The following is an 18,484-nucleotide window of genomic DNA, read 5'->3' as shown; positions in this document are numbered from 1 at the left end:
TGTGTGTGTGTGTGTGTGTAAATGAATATCTTTCAAGAACCAAGTGTGGTGGCACATGCCTTTGATCCCAGCATGTGGAAGGCAGAGGCAGTCAGATCTCTTAAGTTCAAGGACAGCCTGGTCTTCAGAGAATTACGGGGCAACCAGGGCTATACAGGGAAATGAAGTCTCAAAAAAAAAATAAAATAAATAAAACAAAAACAAATGTCATTCCAAGATTGTAGTGTTCATCAGTGCAACTATTGAAGTGCCCGGCGTAGCAGGATTGTTCCCGCTCTGCTGGTTGACAGACTCGGACGTCATGAAGTAGACACTACTTTTTATATGTTCTCTATAAAAGGTTTTGTAATACTTTTTTTGAGATTATGATTTTTTTCATTTATTGAATAATGTCAAATTTGATGTATTTTACAGTCTATGCGTTTTAAGTTAAGCTGCCTGAACTGTGGTTTGAGAGACAGTTCATACTGTAAGCAATGCAAGGAACTAGATTTTGTCACCTGTTGCTGCATTTGGAAACAAAGACAAATGTTGCTTGAAGAAGTAATTATAATTAGGAGTAGGCTACTGATGTGATCATTGATATTTTTAAGGTAAAATTGTTTGCTTTTGTGTGTAATGCCTGAAAGCTTTTTAAAGAAAATATATTTTCGAGATTTCATGGTTTCTTTGTGTATTTTATTACCTGGGCCCGATTCTAGGCTTCCCTAAACCAAGTACAGAGCCCCCTTAGTTTTCCGTGTGTAGTAATAAAGAAAACAAGGGTCTGAAAAAAAAAACAAAATTATAGAAAACATCTCATCATGGAAGCTGCAGTGTGTCCCAGTGTGTCCCACAGTGCACCCCTCTCTGTCCACACATCGTGACTTGAAAATGTTCATTGCAATGAGTCATTGGTCTGGTTCGAGGTCTCTGGCTCCTGTTACACTATCAATATTGGATCCTCAACAAGACTCCTCCCTATTGTCCTGTTGTGACCCTGTGTCATGGAGATCCTACAGCTCTGGATCAGCAAGATGGCCCTTTCACACGCTCCAACAGCTCCAAGATGATGTGGATTTTTGTGGAGGCTAACTCAATGCCCTGGACCTGGGCCGGGGTGGTATCTGAGCTGGTCAGCCTGCTGGCTCTCCCACATCCACACCACCAGACTTGTGCACTACCAAAGCACTCCAATACTGCTCTGACTAGGCACTCTCAATGGCACCATGGGTAGAAGGCAGGATTAGCTCTCCTGCTTTTGTGTCTGCTGGGCCAGCTCACCTGCACCCATGCCTCCAGGGCCAGCTTCACTGTGCTCTGGAGTTCAGAGCCCACCCTCCCAAGTGACGCAGCCAGTGAGGAACAGGGCCAGCTCTCCACTCTCAAATCCCTAGACCAGCTCTCTAGATTCCCTCAGGTATCAAGGGAGTGTGGGGTGGGGGGTGGCAAAGGGCACCAACCCTGAGCCCAACCCACCTGATGTCAGACCAGGTGTGAGGTCAGTTGTCCCTAGCTCATGCCCTCAGGCCTGCTCGCCCTCACCCCTGCACCACGATCAGCTTGGCTGTGCTGCCCAGGTGAGGTGCAGGAATCCCTGTCCCAAGTTCTGCTACTGGTGAGATATGGGGCCAGGTTTCCAGAGTGACATAACCAGTGCTAGTTCTGCACAACCCCTGTTGTGCAGATGTGGTCCCAGATGGCTGCCCAGACTAGGGACGTCTTCATGGTCTCTAGTGGTAACATAGGTCATGGATATAGACACTGACACCTGCAGCTGCATGACTACATACCCAGCCATGGCCTTCAGTGGCAGCAAGGGCTGGAACTTCACCATAGCCTCAGGTGGTAGAACTGGCTAGTCACAAGAGACTACTCCTCTCTACCTCCCATCTCCAGTTCCACCTCTCTTCATAATGCTCAAACTGTTCTGCTTCTCTTTCTCTTTCTCTCTCACGAGTCTAGCACACACTTGCACATTGCACATTGCTCTCACTGCATGGGGGCCATGTGGCCGGCAGGCTTAAGGGTGACCTCCTTTGCCTTACCTATGTGCTATAGTGGCAAGAAGGTCTCTAAGTGTCTACAGCCCACCTCTATGGCAGGGTGGCAGACTGGTCTATGGATGACTTCCACTTGTGCTGCATTCTGTGGTGGCAGGTGGGGCTCTATGAGTCTAGGGCCTGTTTTTGCTATGCAATAGAGGGCAGGTTTCTGGTCACCTATCCCTGCCAGGACAGCCTGGCATGGGGATGGGTGGGTCTCCCTGGTTTCTTATTAATTACTGCTAAATTTGTGGGGGGGGCATTGAGACAGGGTTTCTCTGTGTAGTCCTGGCTGTCCTGGAACTCACTCTGTAGACCAGGCTGGCCTCAAACTCAGAAATCCGACTGCCTCTGCCTCCCAAGTGCTGAGATTAAAGGCATGTGCCATTACTACTGCTAAATTCTTAACTCCAGCTAGCCAGCATCAATTATTCCCATAAAATAAAGGTTTCACTTTAGTAGTTCTGGTATCTTGTTAATCATGGCTGATTTTTCAATCCCAGCTAACCAGAACTACAGAATCTTAAATCAAAATAGGGAACATTTCCAATAATCGTTAAACTTTCCTCTGAAATTTCACAAGTCAGGCCTCCATCATCTGCATTGCTCTCAACATTCTTGTCTTCCAAGCTCCCACTTGATGGCTTTCCTAGCTCAAAGTTCCAAAGTACTTCCACAAACTTCACCAAAACACTGTCAGGTCTGCCACAGCAACAACCCACTCCTGGTACCAACTTGTTTTCGTTAGGGTGTTTATTGCTGCCATGAAAGACCATGACCAAAAAAGTTGAGGATGAAAGAGTTCATTTGATTTATACTTCTAGATCATAGTCCATCTTTGGAGGAAGTCAGACAGGAACTCAACTAGGGCTGGAATCTAGAGGCAGAAGCTGATGTAGAGGCAACGGAGGGGTCCTGCTTACTGGCTTGTTTCCCATAGCTTGCTCAGCCTGCTTCATTACAGAACTCGGAACCACCACTCTAGAGATGGCACCATTCAAAATGGGCTGGGCCCTCCCCCACTGGTCACTAATTGAAAAAATGTCTCAAAGTTGGCTCTCATTGGAGGCATTTCTTCAATCATGGGTCCTTCCCTCTGATGACTCTAACCTGAGTCAAGTGACATACAAAACTAGCTAGTACACCCACATCTAGTGACACACTTCCTCCAACAAGGTCTCATCTCCTAGTCCTTTCCAAACAGTTCCACCAGCTAGAGACCAAGAATTCAAATATGAGCCCTTGAGGGCATTTTGGTTCAAACCATCATCATGTGCCCACCTCCCAAGGATTCTGTGCCTTCTAGGTGGGCATCTACCAACTGACCTACATCCTCAGCCCTAACTCTCTCCCTCTAGGTACATGATTTATCTGTGCAGGAGATAGTGGATCTTGGAAAATGGAATCGAAGGTAGATGTGAACTTTATAGTGACACCTTAAGAGGCAGCTGGTGTTCTCAGTATGGGGTCTGCTTTCCCAGACAACACCTTGCCTGGAACTCAGTATTTGGGTAACAAACCGGATGGAAGATACATTTTGCCCCAGTTGCAATTGGCCCTATTGTCATCTATTCAACAGAGGTGGTGGAGTCTACAATGATTCTCTTGAGGATTTCCTGGGGCCTAGATCATCCTATCACCCACAAAGGTCACAATGGTCCCCCTCACACTTAGGTAGTGAGATCTGCCCACAGGGACAGACACAATAAGGTTCTAGCTTGTTTGCTTATGCAATATGAGCAACTGAACCATGGGCCTCCTGCATACTAGGCTGGCACTGTCCTGTGAAGCCATACACCCCAAGTTCTTCACTGATAGCCTCTGGGTAAGATGCTCAACCACTGGTCTATATCCCCATCTCTCTTTTACTTGGTGTTTTTGTTTTGCGACAGGACCTCACTTTTTATTTCTAGATGGCCTGGAATTCCCTATGTAAACCAGGCTGCCATTAAACCCACAGAGATCCTGCCTCTGCCTCCATGTTCAGTCCTTTTTTATTTTTATTTTTCAGTTTTGGATGGGGTTTCAAATGGTTTCATGTTAGCTTTGAAGTTGCTACATAGTCAAAGCTGGCCTCCAACTCCTCCTGTTCCTGCCTCCCTAATGCTGTGGTTACAATATCCAACTCTCTTTTTATCTTTAACTCAGTTTTATATTTTCTTTCTTTCTTGAAGGTGGTGATAATGGAGTTTCTCTGTGTAGCCCTGGTTTTCCTTGAATTCATTTTGTAGACCAGGTTGGCCTCAAACTATCAGAGATGTAGTAATAATTTTGGAATCTTGGTTTCTTTGAAAAACACAGAAATGTGGCTAGTGAGATGGGTCAGTGGTTAAGAGACTGCTCTTCCAGAGGTCCTGAGTTCAATCTTCAGCAACCACATGGTGGCTCACAACCATCTTTAAAGGGATCTGAGGCCCTCTTCTTTCATGCAGATGCCCATGCAGACAGATGACTCATACATTAAACAGAATACATAAATAAAAACAGAAATATTAAAAGAATGTTTTCATTTTAAGCCCATATGTGGGGATATGGAGTTGCTTCAGACTGACTGCGGCAGCTGACTATGATCTGCCTCGTGCTTTAGCAGAGGCATGGTTTTGCCAGCTGCATGTAGTTTGTGATCTGTGACTGTGTGATGTTTGGAATTCTGGGAACTTTTCAGAGGGCCCTGGGAGGTAGTGGTGGAGGTGTTGGCTGTGCTCAAAGAAGAAGCAGAAGGAAAGGAAATAGATTTAGGGATCTCTCCCCCGCCCCCATCTTTCTTTCTCTCCTATCTAGTGATAGGGGTAAAACTGGGGGGATAAAGGTTGGGAAAAATAAGAACCCACAAAGCAGCAAAGGTCAGCTACACAGAGATCCACTTGCAAAGGTCTGTGCCACCATCGCCAGGCTTGTATTTCTTTCTTTAGTGCATGTACATGAATACAAGCATGCTATGACACATGCACGGACATAAGAGGACCACTTTCAGGAGTCAGTTATCACCTTCCATCGTGTGGATACAGAAAACTGAATTTAGGTCACATCAGGCTTGGCAGCAAGTGCCTTCACCCACTCTTGTCTGTTGTCATCTTACTGGTCCTCCTTTTACTTTTTTTTTTTTTTTAAGATTTATTTATTATTGCCAGGCAGTGGTGGTGGCACACGCCTTTAGTCCCAGCACTTGGGAGGCAGAGGCAGGCAGATTTCTGAGCTCAAGGCCAACCTGGTCTACAGAGTGAGTTCCAGGACAGCCAGAGTTACACAGAGAAACCCTGTCTCGAAAAAACTAAAAAAAAAAAAAAAAAAAAGAGTTATTTATTATTCTATGTAAGTACACTGTAGCTGTCTTCAGACACACCAGAAGAAAGCATCAGATCTCATTACGGGTGGTTGTGAGCCACCAGCTCTTCACTCAATGCAACCCTCACTGGACATCCCTGGGAGGCTGGGAACACAGTGGAGCATAAGGAAGAGACCAGACTCTTCAGGACTGCAGGCAGCAAGACTGCCTTGCCAGAAAGCCTTCTTCCTGGCCTGCAGATTTCTGAGCTCAAGGCCAACCTGGTCTACAGAGTGAGTTCCAGGACAGCCAGAGTTACACAGAGAAACCCTGTCTCGAAAAAACTAAAAAAAAAAAAAAAAAAAAAAAAAAGAGTTATTTATTATTCTATGTAAGTACACTGTAGCTGTCTTCAGACACACCAGAAGAAAGCATCAGATCTCATTACGAGTGGTTGTGAGCCACCAGCTCTTCACTCAATGCAACCCTCACTGGACATCCCTGGGAGGCTGGGAACACAGTGGAGCATAAGGAAGAGACCAGACTCTTCAGGACTGCAGGCAGCAAGACTGCCTTGCCAGAAAGCCTTCTTCCTGGCCTGCAAGGCTCCCTGGTGCTGTCCTTGGTGCTGATGTGGGTCTGTAATTGAGTCTAGAATGGCTGGCATTGCTCCTGGAGAACTCACCATATATAGCACAGTGCAGGTCCATAGAGAGTCCCGCCAATAAGGTCCAGAGACAAGTGGCCTATACCTTAGAGAGGCATCAAAAGAAGGACTGCTATTGTAGATGAGATGGTTTGTACATGCTCAGCCAAGGGAGTGGCACTATTAAAAGGTGTGGCCCTGTTGGAGTAGGTGTGTCACTGTGGGTGTGGGCTTTAAAACCCTCATCCTTGCTGCCTGGAAGTCAGTCTTCTGCTAGCAGCCTTCAGATGATGATGTAGAGCTCTCCTGCTCCATGCCTACCTGGATGCTGCCATGTCCCTAATTTGATGATAATGCACTGAGCTTCTGAACCTGTTAACCAGCCCCGATTAAATGTTGTCCTTCTAAGAGTTGCCTTGGTCATGGGGTCTGTTCACAGCAGTAACACCCTAACTCAGACAGTGGACTGAAAGTGGGGTTACTCTCCATATTTCAGCATTGTTCAGGGTGTGTATGTTTGTGTGTGCAAAGACAACCTCAGCTTTTGTTTTTATTGATTTGTTGTTGTTGTTTTTTCTCAACAGTGTCTCACTATTTGGCACCAAGGACAGCACCAGGGAGCCTTGCAGCCCAGGAAGGCGGCTTTCTGGCAAGGCAGCCTTGTTGCCTGCAGCCCTGAAGAGTCTGGTCTCTTCCTTATGCTCCACTGTGTTCCCAGCCTCCCAGGGATGTCCAGTGAGGGTTGCATTGAGTGAAGAGCTGGTGGCTCTCTTGGAACTCACTGTGTAGACCAACCAGACTGGCCTTGAACTCACACAGATCCATGATTCCCTATAAGCTGTAGTATGCAAAATGAGGGCTGTATCTAGGACTAGGAACAAACTGTAATTATTAAGCCCCACTTCAGCCCCTCACTGGTAGATGCCAGGGCAGATGCTCTACCACTGAACCATGGCTCTAGGCCCTCAGTGGTAGATTCTAAGAGTGTGCACCACAGCTGAGGCATCTCTAGCCCTTTTAATTTTCTTTCTCTCTCTCTCTCTTTCTTTTTTTTCGAGACAGGGTTTCTCTGTAGCTCCGGCTGTCCTGGAACTCACTTTGTAGACCAGGCTGGCCTCGAACTCAGAAATCCGCCTGCCTCTGCCTCCCAAGTGCTGGGATTAAAGATGTGCACCACCACGCTTAGTGCCCTTTTAATTTGTAATCTTTAAAAGATTATTTTATGTATCTGAGTACACTGTAAGGACATGTATGGTATGTACTCACTAATAAGTGGATGTTAGTCAATAAATATAAGTTAAATAAATAAATAAATAGATAGATAGATAGATAGTACAGAATATCAAGATACAGTCCACAGAACTCAAAAAGGTCAACAAGCTGAAGTGCCTAAGTGGGGATGCCTTAGTTCCACTTGGGAGGGAGAAGAAAGCAATCACAAGTGGAGAGGGAGGGAGGGAGGGAGGGAGGGTGGGTTCTGGGAAGTAAAGGGGGGGCCTGATCTGGTATTAGGTAAGGGGAAAGGACTGAAGCCCTGAGGGCCTACAGAAAGAATGGAAACAAGCAACCTCAGGAGGTAGGAGGTTGGGGGAACCTTCCAGAATGCACCAGAGACCTGAAGGTGAGACTCTCAGGACTCAAAGGGAGTGAACTTGTCCAACAGTAGGGAGAGGGAACTTATAGAGCCCACCTCCAGCAGGAAGACAGGGCATCAAAGGAGGGAGAGGGGGCCATCCCACAGTCACAACTCTGACCCATAATTGTTCCTGTCTGAAAGAATTACAGGGATGGAAATGGAGAGGAAGTTGAGGAAAAGAAGGTCCAGAGACAGGCCCAAAGTGGGATCCAGCTCAAGGGGATACATACGTGTGCATGCACACAGAGAGAAAGGTGGTTCCATTCAAATCCACAACACCTGTGTAAATATTGGGTGGGTATGGCCTGTCTGTAGTCTTAGCAGAGATGTGGTCTCTAGAGCAAGCTGGCTACCTAGACTTGCTCATCAGTGAGAGACCCTTCTCAACCACAAGGTGGGTAGAAACAGAAGGAAGCCAACATTAGCCTCTAACCTCCATATATACGCTTGTGCATTGCCATACACACACAAGAGCATGTACATGTACACACACACACACAGACACACACACACTTTTCTTTTTATCAATTTATTTATATCCCAAATGCTGTCTTCCCTCCCAGTCCCCCCTGCCATTGTTTACCACCACCACCACTACCATGAACTAAAAATCATATAGGGGCTGAAACCAGACTATTTATTTATGATTTTCAAAATAGGGCTTCTCTCTGTAGCCCTGGCTGCCCTGGAACTAGCTTTGTAGACCAGGCTAGCAAATAACAGAGATCTGCCTGCCTCTACCTCCTCTGCCTCTGCCTCCCTCCTGACTCCCCAAGTGCTGGGATTAAGGGTGTGTACCACCACAACCCAGCTGAGTGAGAGACTTTTGAGTTATCCAAGGAGAACATAGAAACAAACCTGTAAAAGGCAGGACCACAAGAATTAGAAGAACAGGGCTGGTGAGATGGCTCAGTGGGTAAGAGCACCCAACTGCTCTTCCAAAGGTCCGGAGTTCAAATCCCAGCAACCACATGGTGGCTCACAACCATCTGTAACAAGATCTGACTCCCTCTTCTGGAGTGTCTGAAGACAGCTACAGTGTACTTACATATAATCAATAAATAAATCTTAAAAAAAAAAAAGAATTAGAAGAACAATCTTCCCCCAAAAAGTGTCCAGTGAGCATGCCAACAGGCATATGAGGAGCAGAATGCAAAACCACATTTTTCAATGAGGGCTGAAGAGATAGCTCAGTGGTTAAGAGCACTGGGTGCTCTTCAAGAGGACCTAGGTTTGATTCCTAACATCCGTGGAGTGACTTACAACTGTCTATAGTCCCAGTTCCAAGGGCCCAGATGCCTTCTTCTGAACTCCACAGGTCCCAGGCATGCATGTGGTACACAGGCATAAATGCAGGCAAAACATTTTGATACATAATCTTTTAAAATTAAACACACAAACACTGAAGTATCTCCACACATCCATTAGGATTTCTGTTAACTACTTTTCCCATCTCTGTTTCAAAATGCCTGTCAGAAGCAACTTAAGCGAAGCCAGGTGTGGTGATGAACACCTACAAGCCTAAAATCCAGGAAGTGGAGGGAGACATGTCAGACATTCAAGGTCATCCACTCCTCCACTACACAGTGAGTGTGAGACCAGCCTGGGCTATGTTAGACTCCATCTCAAAATTTAAAAGAGGAGGAGGAAGAAAGGAGGAGGAGGAGGAGGAGGAGGAGGAGGAACTACTTAAGGAAGGTTTATTTTGGCACATAATTTCAAGAGAGTCCACAGTAATGGGAAGGATATGGTAGCCAGAGCAGCTCCATCTGTGGTAGTGGGAACTTCTTCACTTCTCTGTGGGTCAGGAAGCAGAGGGTCCAGGAAGGAGGCTCCAGCTCCACCTCCACCAGCAAGATCCAGCACCCTGCCCTTCCTCCAAACAGTACAAGGTGAGCACAGTTAAAAATACATAATCCTGTGAGGGGCATTTCACATCCAAACAACCATAACAACCAGTACTTTAAAGGGTGGTAGTGGAGAGATGGCTCAGTGGTTATGAGTGCATGCTGGGGTTTTTGTTTTGTTTTTATTGTTTGCTTTCTTTGGAAGCAGGGTCTTGGTTGGCCTAGAAGTCACTATGTGGATGAGGCTGCCTCTGCCTCCCAAGTGCTGGGATTAGAGTGTACTGCTTTGTGTACTGTTCTTACAGAGGACCCAAGTACATGGGATGGCTGCCTGAACCATCTCTGAGTATACACATACAGAGAGAGAGAGAGAGAGAGAGAGAGAGAGAGAGGGAGAGGGAGAGGGAGAGGGAGAGGGAGAGGGAGAGAGAGAGGGAGAGGGAGAGAGGGAGAGGGAGAGGGAGAGGGAGAGAGAGAGGGAGAGGGAGAGGGAGAGAGGGAGAGGGAGAGGGAGAGGGAGAGGGAGAGGGAGAGGGAGAGGGAGAGGGACAGAGAGACAGAGAGAGAGAGAGAGAGAGAGAGGGAGAGGGAGAGGGAGAGGGAGAGGGAGAGGGAGAGGGAGAGGGAGAGGGAGAGGGAGAGAGAGAGAGAGAGAGAGAGGGGGAGAGGGAGACAGAGAGAGAGAGAGGGAGAGAGAGAGAGAGAGAGAGAGAGAGAGAGAGAGAGATTTTCTGTCTTAAGAAAAACCAGGAGTGGGGGGGGGGGGCGGAGAGAGATGGCTCAGCAGTTAAGAGTCCCAGCAGCTCCCCCAGAGAGCCCGAGTTCAATTCCTGGCAATGAGATGGTTGCGCACAACCTTCTCTAATGGGATCTGATGCCCTATTCTAGTACACAGGTGTCCATGCTGATAGAGCACTCATGCACATAAAATAAATCTTTAAAACAGACAAAAACAGGACCGTAGGGAAAACAAAAACTCACAGGTTGTTATAGTGAGGCTGTAGGAAACGTGCACCTTGCACATTGGTAGAAATGTAAGGTGGTATGGCTGCTGGGGGATCCTGTAACAGCCCTTCGAGGAATTAAAGCTCAACTAGCAGGCAGGGGAAGCTCAGTGGTAAACTACTTGCTGTGAAAGCATGATAACCAGAGTACCATATCCAGCACCCATTAAATCCCAGGCATAAGAGCACACACAAACCTGTAATGACAGCCTTGGGTTGGTGGAGGCAGGAGAATGTCTGGAGCTTGCCAGCTAACCAGTCTACCCTGTGAGTTCCATTTCAGTGAGAGATGCGCTCACGGGATGGCTCAGTGGGTAAGAGCACTTAACTGCTCCTGCAGGAAACATGAAGGGTCACACCTGCCTGCCACTCTGCTTCCAGGGCATCTGATGCCCTCTTCTGACTTCTGCTGGCACTGCAGAAGTCCTGGGGTAGGTATATTTAAGATAGACTATATACATGTCAGAAACTATCAAAGAATAAATTGATGGGAAAATAAAGTTAACTAAAGTCTTTCCACTTCTGGGAAGTACCTAGAATAGTGGGATTTACAGATAGGGAAGAGGACTGGGATGCTAGTTAACGGGTATAGAATTTCAGTTTTTACCCAGCTGTGCTGGCTCATAGCTATTATCCTAGCACTTAGGAAGCTGAGGCAGAGAACTGCTGTGAGCCTGAACATACGTGGACTACAGTGAATTTTACCCCAGCCTGTACTAGAGAGTGAGATCTGTCCATAAATACAAGACAGGTTAGAAGATGGTTCAACAGGTAAAGTACTGCAACCTTTGTATGAGGGCCAGGGTTCTGATCCCCAGAATCCCCAGACAAGATGGGTGGCTATGGCAGCTTGACCGTAACCCCAATGGACAAGAAGTAGAGACAAGAAATATCTGGAGAAAGCTGGCTAGTCAGCCAGTATAAGTTCAGCAAGATTCTACTTCAATAAATATGGTGGACAGTGATTGAAGAAAGTCACTCAATGCCAACCTTGGGCCTCTGTAGGGAGCACACTCGTAGATAGCGCTGGGGAAAACAGGACTGTTAGACATGCAGGTTGTCTTTTCTGCCCAGAAGGCTGGAGATGGAGGTGCTAATAACCTAAGCGATCCTTGTACTATGTGTAGGGTCAGACTACAAGCAGGACAGGAGGCCACTACAGCCAACCTCATCTTTGCCTTATCTATGGCCAAGGGCTCCTCCAAGCAGGGTCAGAGGTGGCTGATAACCCACATGAGCTAAACACTGTATGGCCAAGGCCACATAAGATCCTCCCCTAGGCCCATAATACATGTAATTTATCTCTAAAACCCATCTTCATGAATGTGGCATGTACTTTGAGAAGTGCTACGATGTAATTATGCCTCCTTGTGCACAGGAGATTGTGTTATACCTGTAAACTTTTGTTTTCAAATTGTACAAATAAAATATGCCTCAAATAAACTGCTCAGGGTCAGACTCTATAAGTTTGAACACACTGGCTACAGCTGAGTTGGCTTGAACCCGATTTCCTTCTTGTCTCATGTGGATTGTTACTCTGATGGTCCTGGTGTCTGCAGAGACCCTCACAAGTCTCAACATGCAGGATACACATGCACCAACGTCTCTACATGTGAACACACATACACATATGCATGCACACCACACATACATAGAAAGGTTTAAAAAAAAAAAGTACTTGCTTTTGAGCCTGATAAGCTGAGGTAGGTGTTGGACCTCATCATGTGTTCTGACACAGCAGGAAGCCCAGACATGGGAAGTGACTTATCACACTGCTGATGAGAACCACCCCTAAGTTCTTCCTCCCTACTGTACACCCATCTGCAATTACCTGTCGCCTCTAGGTCCCTCCGTCCTCACTTCTTCCTGACACTGTAACTACTGTGGCTGTGTTCCCCAGAAAGCTGTCTTGCTGAGGATGTAGCTCAATAGTGGAGTGCCTGCCTAACATGCACAAAATCCTAGATTCTGTCCCCACCACTACAAAAATGTATGCATGTGTTAGTTGTAACACTTGAGAGGTGGAGGCAGGAGCACTGTAAGTTCATGGTCATCTTCAGCTACACAGTGGGTTCAAAGACTACCAGATAAATGGGGATAGGCAGGTAAAAAGGTTGGTAAAATGCTTGCTATATAAACATGGGGACCTAAAATTTGATTCCCCAGAACCCACATAAAGTCAGGCATGGTAGCATTTGTTTATAATCCTACTCCCTGGAGTTCATTGATCAGCCCCCTCCCTCACACACACACACACACACACAGCGTGAGGGGCCTGGGATGTGATCAGGCAACAGACCTTGAATCACGGGGATTAATCACGATGTTTGCTTGAGGGGCTGGCTGAGGCAGGATAGCGAATTTGAGAGTACCATAGGTTATGGGTTACATGGTAAAATCCTATCTGAAAAGAAACATATAAGGGCTGGAGCAGCAAATGACTCAGCAGTCAAGAGTGCTTATTATGGGCTGATCTGAGTTCAAGGCCAGCCTGAGTTACAAAGTGAGAAATAAATAAATAAAAATAAAAAAGATTGGGGAACATAGAAATTACTTGAATACATGTTTTGCTAAGTGGTGTTGGCACACACCTTTATTAATTCCAGCACTTGGGAGGCAGAGGCAGGCAGATCTCTGAGTTCAAGGCCAGCCTGGTCTACAGAGCTAGTTCCAGGACAGCCAGGGCTACACAGAGAAACCCTGAATGGGGTTTCTGAATGGGGTGGGGGTTGGGGGGGGGTGGAAAGGCAGCTCACAACTGCTTGTAATCCAGATCCAGAAGATCTGACACCTCCAACCTCCATAGGTACTTTCACTCGTTTTTACTGTGTACAGATACACACAGATAAATACAAGTTCACATAATCCAGTGTGTGTGTGTGTGTGTGAGAGAGAGAGAGAGAGAGAGAGATGTATGTACTTGCTGTGCAATCATGGGGACTAGAGTTTAAATCTTATAAGCCCAGCTCTGGGGAGGGCAGACAGGCTGGAGCTTGTTGGTCTAGTGGAGAAACTGCAAGCCTCAGGCTCTGGGAAGACTCTGCCTCAGACAGATGGAGAGAGAGGATACCAGATATTCTCTTCTGATGTCAGTAGGAGCATATAAGTTCACACATCTGTACACACATGTATACCCACTGTACTGGCTGGTTTTGTGTGTCAACTTGACATAGTTATCACAGAGAAAGGAGCTTCAGTTGAGGAAATGCCTCCATGAGATCCAGCTGTAAGGCATTTTCTCAATTAGTGATCAAGGGGGTAGGGTCCATTGTGGGTGGTCCTTGGGCTGGTAGTCTTGGGTTCTATAAGAAAGCAAGCTGAGCAAGGCAGAGGAAGCAAGCCAGTAAGAAACATCCCTCCATGGCCTCTGCATCAGTTCCTGCTTCCTGCCCAGCTTGAGTTACAGTCCTGACTTCCTTTGGTGATCAACAGCAATGTGGAAGTGTAAGCTGAATAAACCCTTTCCTCCCCAACTTGCTTCTTGGTCATGATGCTTTGTCCAGGAATAGAAATTCTAAGACTCACACCTAAATCATCTTTTTTTTTTCCCTCTAAATCCATGCTTGCTGTTAGAACTGTCATCATCCCCCTATACATTCCTCCCAAATAATGGTGACACTGATGTTCCAACACTCATTTTACTTAAACAGCTAGAACCAGATCTGGAGCAGTGTGAAGGGGCAGGTGGATAGGAAAGGCTGACTGGGAAAAGGAAGTGGGCATGGGGAGGGGAAGACAGGATATGGGTTGGGTTGAGGGTCCTGGAATCCAGAAGAAGCCAGGGAAGGCAGTTTGAAATCAGTGGTAGATGTGAAATTCTGCCAACAGTATGCAGATGTTAAAGATGGCCACATATCTGTCAGCATATGACTGGAAGCATTCACTTGCCAGGCTGGGTCAGTGTGGAAAGCCAAGGTCCCTATAGAAGGGGATACCAGGCTGTCTGAGGCCTGCATTAGTGGGTTTTGAGCCCTGGGTTCCTGAGAGCCGACAGGGTGAGGAGAAGCTGGGCTGCATAGTAGGTGCTCATGGTCACTAGGCGGGCAAAAGGTAAAGAGTAGACAAAAGTGTCCCAGGCCAGCACACCATCTGAGACTGTAAAGAGCACAGCACCCCAGCTAGCACTTCCACCCCAGGCAAGGCTGCGCCACAGCATGGAGTTCAAAATCAGCCCATAGGCCACCACGGGCAAGACCATGCCCTGCTCAAGGTGTAGCAGGAGGAAGCTGTAGTATGTCAGAGAGGCCAAGGTGGTGCACAGCAGCAATCCGGGCTGCAGTGGGGTCAGGCCAAAAGCCCCGAGGTAGAATAAGTGGGCAACAGAGAAGGCTGCCATGCCTGAAGAAGAGAGGGATAAGAACTCAGTGAGGTAGGGGTGGGTAGCCAGTGAGGCACAATTGGCTCCCTGCTTCTCCCTGTTGTTTCGGCCACAGCAGACATGAAGAACAATGCCCCCAAAGCACCAGCCCCCCAATGGCCACAGCACCATCATGCTCTGCTGATTACAGCACTCTTTCTTGATGGCTCTCCAAATTCTTCTTATCCTTGGGTGTTCAATCAGTTCCCAAAGCAATGGTGATAACCTTAAAATGCATAGCATCATGTGCTTGTTCTGCTCAAGTACCTGTCTTTCCAAATTGCGTTCTGGGAAGCCCCATACCCTTGTTTTCCCCATCCTACTCTAGCCAAACTGGCCCATTTGGACAAAATAATTCACACACTATTACCCCAGGTCCTTTCCACATACACTTTCCATGCCCAGGATGGCCACACTTCCCATCTACACAGATATCCTTATTCCTGTAATCCTAGCCCTTGAGAAAACTAAGGCAGGAGGATGAAACATTTGAGGCCATTCAGACCAGCCCTCATATATAGACATCTCAAAAATGACTCCTTACCTCCCCCCCACCCACCTCAGTCATGCTACACCTTAATTTTCTCCACACCACCCCATCCCACCAGGTAATCCCACATCTTCCAACCAGTCTGACTCCAAGCTCCTGGCTGAACTGTGAGCTACGCTGTCACTCATCACTGCCTTCTGGTATCCCAGAGGACCTAGGGAGGGAGGGCTCTTTATAATGAAAAGCTGTGTGTCCCAGCACTGACTCAACTCCACAAGAACCCTAGGTGTGTTGTCATAGAACTCCCTGCTCACCATAAATGAAAGCTTCAGGCCAGATGAGGCAGGCATCTCCCACAGCAGAACATACCAGAGCTCCCTGCAGGAGCCAGGTGTTGCTCCCACCAGGGGCCACAGCCCACAGGAACATAACCAGGCAGAGAATGGGCTGGCACTTGATCAGGGCACTGACCCAAGATGGCTGGTCCACAGGAATCCAGAGGAGGAAGTAAAGGGAGCAGGCAAGGATGAAGGGGGCCAGCCACCTGCGGACCTGTGGGTACTTCAAGAGAGGGAAGCTTCTCAGCCTCCCATTCTCAGCCAGTCCTGGGGGAGGGGTCACAGCAAGGCACTGTAGGAAATGTCTAATTCCAGTACTTAGCAGATGGAAACAGGAGGCTGTTGAATTCAAAACCTGTCTAGGATATATAGTGAGAACCTATTTTAACAGCCGTCCCCCACACCACCCTCATGCCAGGACCCAAGCATGTCCAGGTTGGACTTTCCGGACTCGGATCTTTAGCCACCTTGAGAACCTTTTCATTCCTATCTCCTGCAAGGACAAAACCATACCTTAAAACCCAGCCTCCTGGAAGGACAGGGGATCCAACCAACTCACCAAGCATAGAGAATCACAGGCCCCAGGACTGCCCTCGTTCCCAGACCTGACCCATCCCCCCACCTTACAGGTTCTCACTTGGTCTGAAAAGAGTGTCTCCAAGGGCAGCCCCTCTTTTCTAGCATCCATGTTGAGTTGCTTCTCTTTCGGAGCCAGCGGCTTCAGAGGGCAGAGGGGAAGCCTTGTGGTTACACATTAACACAAGTGTCCTGTGGACTCTGGGGCTGATAACAGGGCTCACGCAAGGCCTGTTCTTGTCTGGCACTTGCTGATAAGGTACCCATCAGGCACCAAGGGTCACCCCCCAGCACTTAGAAACCTGGCCACCACCTCCAAAAATGAGCCCCCTCCCCCATAGTGGAACTCCCATTGTCTCACACCCAGCCAATTATAAGGAACAATGCAAAGTTCCACAGAGGGGTAGCCCCACAACCAACCCTGGAAAACAGGAGTCCTGCCACAAACACTGGTTAAATAAATCCGGTATTGTGCCTGAAATCATTCAAACATTGCCTAGAAGGACGATCACACCACTGTACACTCACTGTTCTGCAGCCTTCCCATGAACAAGATAGGGACCTAAACTACTAGGTTCCTCAGCCGTCCCCTTAGGGATGCTGCATTGTATGTCCACTCTCAAGGCAGCTTCCTGTCTCCTCATCTCTCCCACACCTTTGTTTTTGAGACAGGGTTCTCTGCCCAGCCCTGGCTGTCCTGGAACTCAGTTTGTAGACATAGCTGGGCTTGAACTCACACAGATCCACCGGCCTCTGACTGCCACCACCACATGCCTGGTGCCTCCTATCCCCTTAATGGCAGGAAGCTCAGCTCCAAAGTCCAGGGACCTCTTGCTCTTTTTAGCAGGTCTGTTAGAGGATAGAGGTAAGAGGGCTGAGCTAACTCAGCACAGCCCTAACTGATCTGCATTTTGGAACAGGGCCAAGGAGGTACACACATCAGGATGAGAGCGCCCCAGAGTGCTAACTCCTGATGTTCTGCCTGATGTCTAAGTATTCCCCATCCCCTACACCCACACACACTCTCACAAGTGGTCCTAAGAGAATGTAGCTCTCTAGGCCATGAAGAGCAAGTTCACCCAACTCTGAGTCCCAGAACTCACAGTCCCACAGCAGGAATGTTCTGCTATCTTCCTTTATTTATATCTGCAGTATGAAACACAAGCTCTGCACACATACTTGCACACTCACACCAGCCTTGGGGGGGGGGGGAAGCTGGGACAAGGCCACTTGGCAGCAGTGCTGGAACCCTCGGGGCATGGGGTACCCAGCAACCCCCATTCTGGGCCTCTGGGGATGTTCCCCAGGGCCAGGGGCCAGATGACACCCTCTGTTACACCCCAAGGTGGTCCTGAGTGAAGCTGGGTACGAGCATCTGCACCAGAGCACAGGCCAGCGGCCTCCAACCCCAGCGCCAGCCCCTATTGGGACAGACGGGGAGGGTGTGCTTCAGAGCTGCTGGCCCAGTTATTGTCCTGGCTTCCTTTCTTACTCCTCCCTCAACATATATATGTATATGTATATATATATGTATATATATATAATATATAATATACTTCTCTCTCTCGTTCTCTCTCTCTCTCTCTCTTTCCTTTCTATGTGACTATCTTTATTCTTGGAGACAAAACTCCATAGTTTCTCTTCTCAGTGCAAATGGGGGTGGGTGAGGGCATCTCCCTGGCACCAGCCTCCTTGGGAGTCCAGAGGAGAGAATGTAGGGTGTGGGACAATAGAGTAGAGGGCCACCAAAGGACTCATCCTGCCCCACAGAGGGATTCCACAGGGAGGACAGAGGATTTGGCCACCACTGTCACCAGGCAGCTACCTGGAAACAGAGAGAAACACATGTGTCACATGGACCATGGACATGATGGGTCCAGTGACCTCATCTTGCTGACCCACCCAAGGCTATTGCCACACTCACTGGGAACCCGATGAAATAGGCCCTCCTGGGGTAGAGCCATTGGGCATCTCAAGGGCACTGTTAGGGGAGAAAAGGAAACGTGGAGGTTACTTCTTGCCCTATCAGCCCTGCTTCATTCACCAACACCACCCAGAGAGACTAACTCACCTCTGGCTTTGGGGAAGCCCCAAATGTTCTGGGCTCTTTTTCCCCTCCATGGTCTGAGGAGACTGGTGGGCCTTGAAGTCTGGGACAGAGGTAGAGGGGTCTCTGGTTGCACTGTAAGAGAGATCAATTTGACTACTGTTAGATATTCCCATATTACTGCCTGCCTGAGGCCACGGCTGGGTAACAAAGAAATCTCAGAACAGAAAAGCCTATGAGCATACTGATGGCAG

At 47.9% G+C, this 18,484-nt stretch overlaps 2 protein-coding genes across 6 annotated transcripts in view; both read right to left on the bottom strand.

Moving 5' to 3' along the window:
- Positions 1-14,046: 14,046 nt before the first annotated feature.
- Tmem86b (transmembrane protein 86B) lies at positions 14,047-17,170 on the bottom strand. 2 transcript variants are annotated; one of them, XM_021166173.3, is made up of 4 exons: positions 16,921-17,170; positions 16,245-16,325; positions 15,584-15,830; positions 14,047-14,760 (listed from the first exon to the last, which is right to left on the bottom strand). In XM_021166173.3, exons 2-4 carry the CDS (start codon positions 16,293-16,295, stop codon positions 14,378-14,380), a joined length of 681 nt encoding a protein of 226 aa, XP_021021832.1. In that variant the 5' UTR covers positions 16,296-16,325; positions 16,921-17,170; the 3' UTR covers positions 14,047-14,377. The 2 variants fall into 2 exon arrangements, with proteins under 2 accessions (XP_021021832.1, XP_085698536.1); XM_085842410.1 differs by lacking the exon at positions 16,921-17,170 and having other exon boundaries at positions 16,245-16,898.
- A 132-nt stretch (positions 17,171-17,302) lies between these two features.
- Ppp6r1 (protein phosphatase 6 regulatory subunit 1) overlaps positions 17,303-18,484 on the bottom strand; it is a 31,835-nt gene continuing 30,653 nt past the window's right edge. For 3 of the 4 annotated variants that reach the window (XM_021166168.3, XM_021166170.2, XM_021166169.3), the window contains exons 22-24: positions 18,255-18,365; positions 18,108-18,164; positions 17,303-18,008 (exon numbers count right to left, since the gene is read on the bottom strand). In XM_021166168.3, coding sequence (XP_021021827.1) covers positions 18,005-18,008; positions 18,108-18,164; positions 18,255-18,365 — 172 coding nt within the window. In that variant the 3' untranslated portion in view covers positions 17,303-18,004. Of the gene's footprint in view, positions 18,009-18,103; positions 18,165-18,254; positions 18,366-18,484 lie in introns of those variants that run through there. The other variant, XM_085842409.1, reaches the window with a different exon arrangement.

This window comes from Mus caroli, unplaced genomic scaffold (assembly GCF_978045245.1).
Source record: "Mus caroli unplaced genomic scaffold, Mus_caroli_1 scaffold_8, whole genome shotgun sequence".
In the NCBI taxonomy this organism is placed as follows: domain Eukaryota; kingdom Metazoa; phylum Chordata; class Mammalia; order Rodentia; family Muridae; genus Mus; species Mus caroli.
This window is presented reverse-complemented; position numbering and strand designations above follow the sequence as displayed.

Coding starts and splice junctions, on each gene's coding strand:
- Tmem86b (XM_021166173.3), bottom strand. CDS start 16,295: ATGGATGCTAGAAAAGAGGGGCTGCCCTTGGAGACACTCTTTTCAGAC. Junction 15,831..16,244: donor AGACACTCTTTTCAGACCAA/GTGAGAACCTGT, acceptor CCTCTCTTGAAG/TACCCACAGGTCCGCAGGTG. Junction 14,761..15,583: donor GCCTGAAGCTTTCATTTATG/GTGAGCAGGGAG, acceptor TCTCTTCTTCAG/GCATGGCAGCCTTCTCTGTT.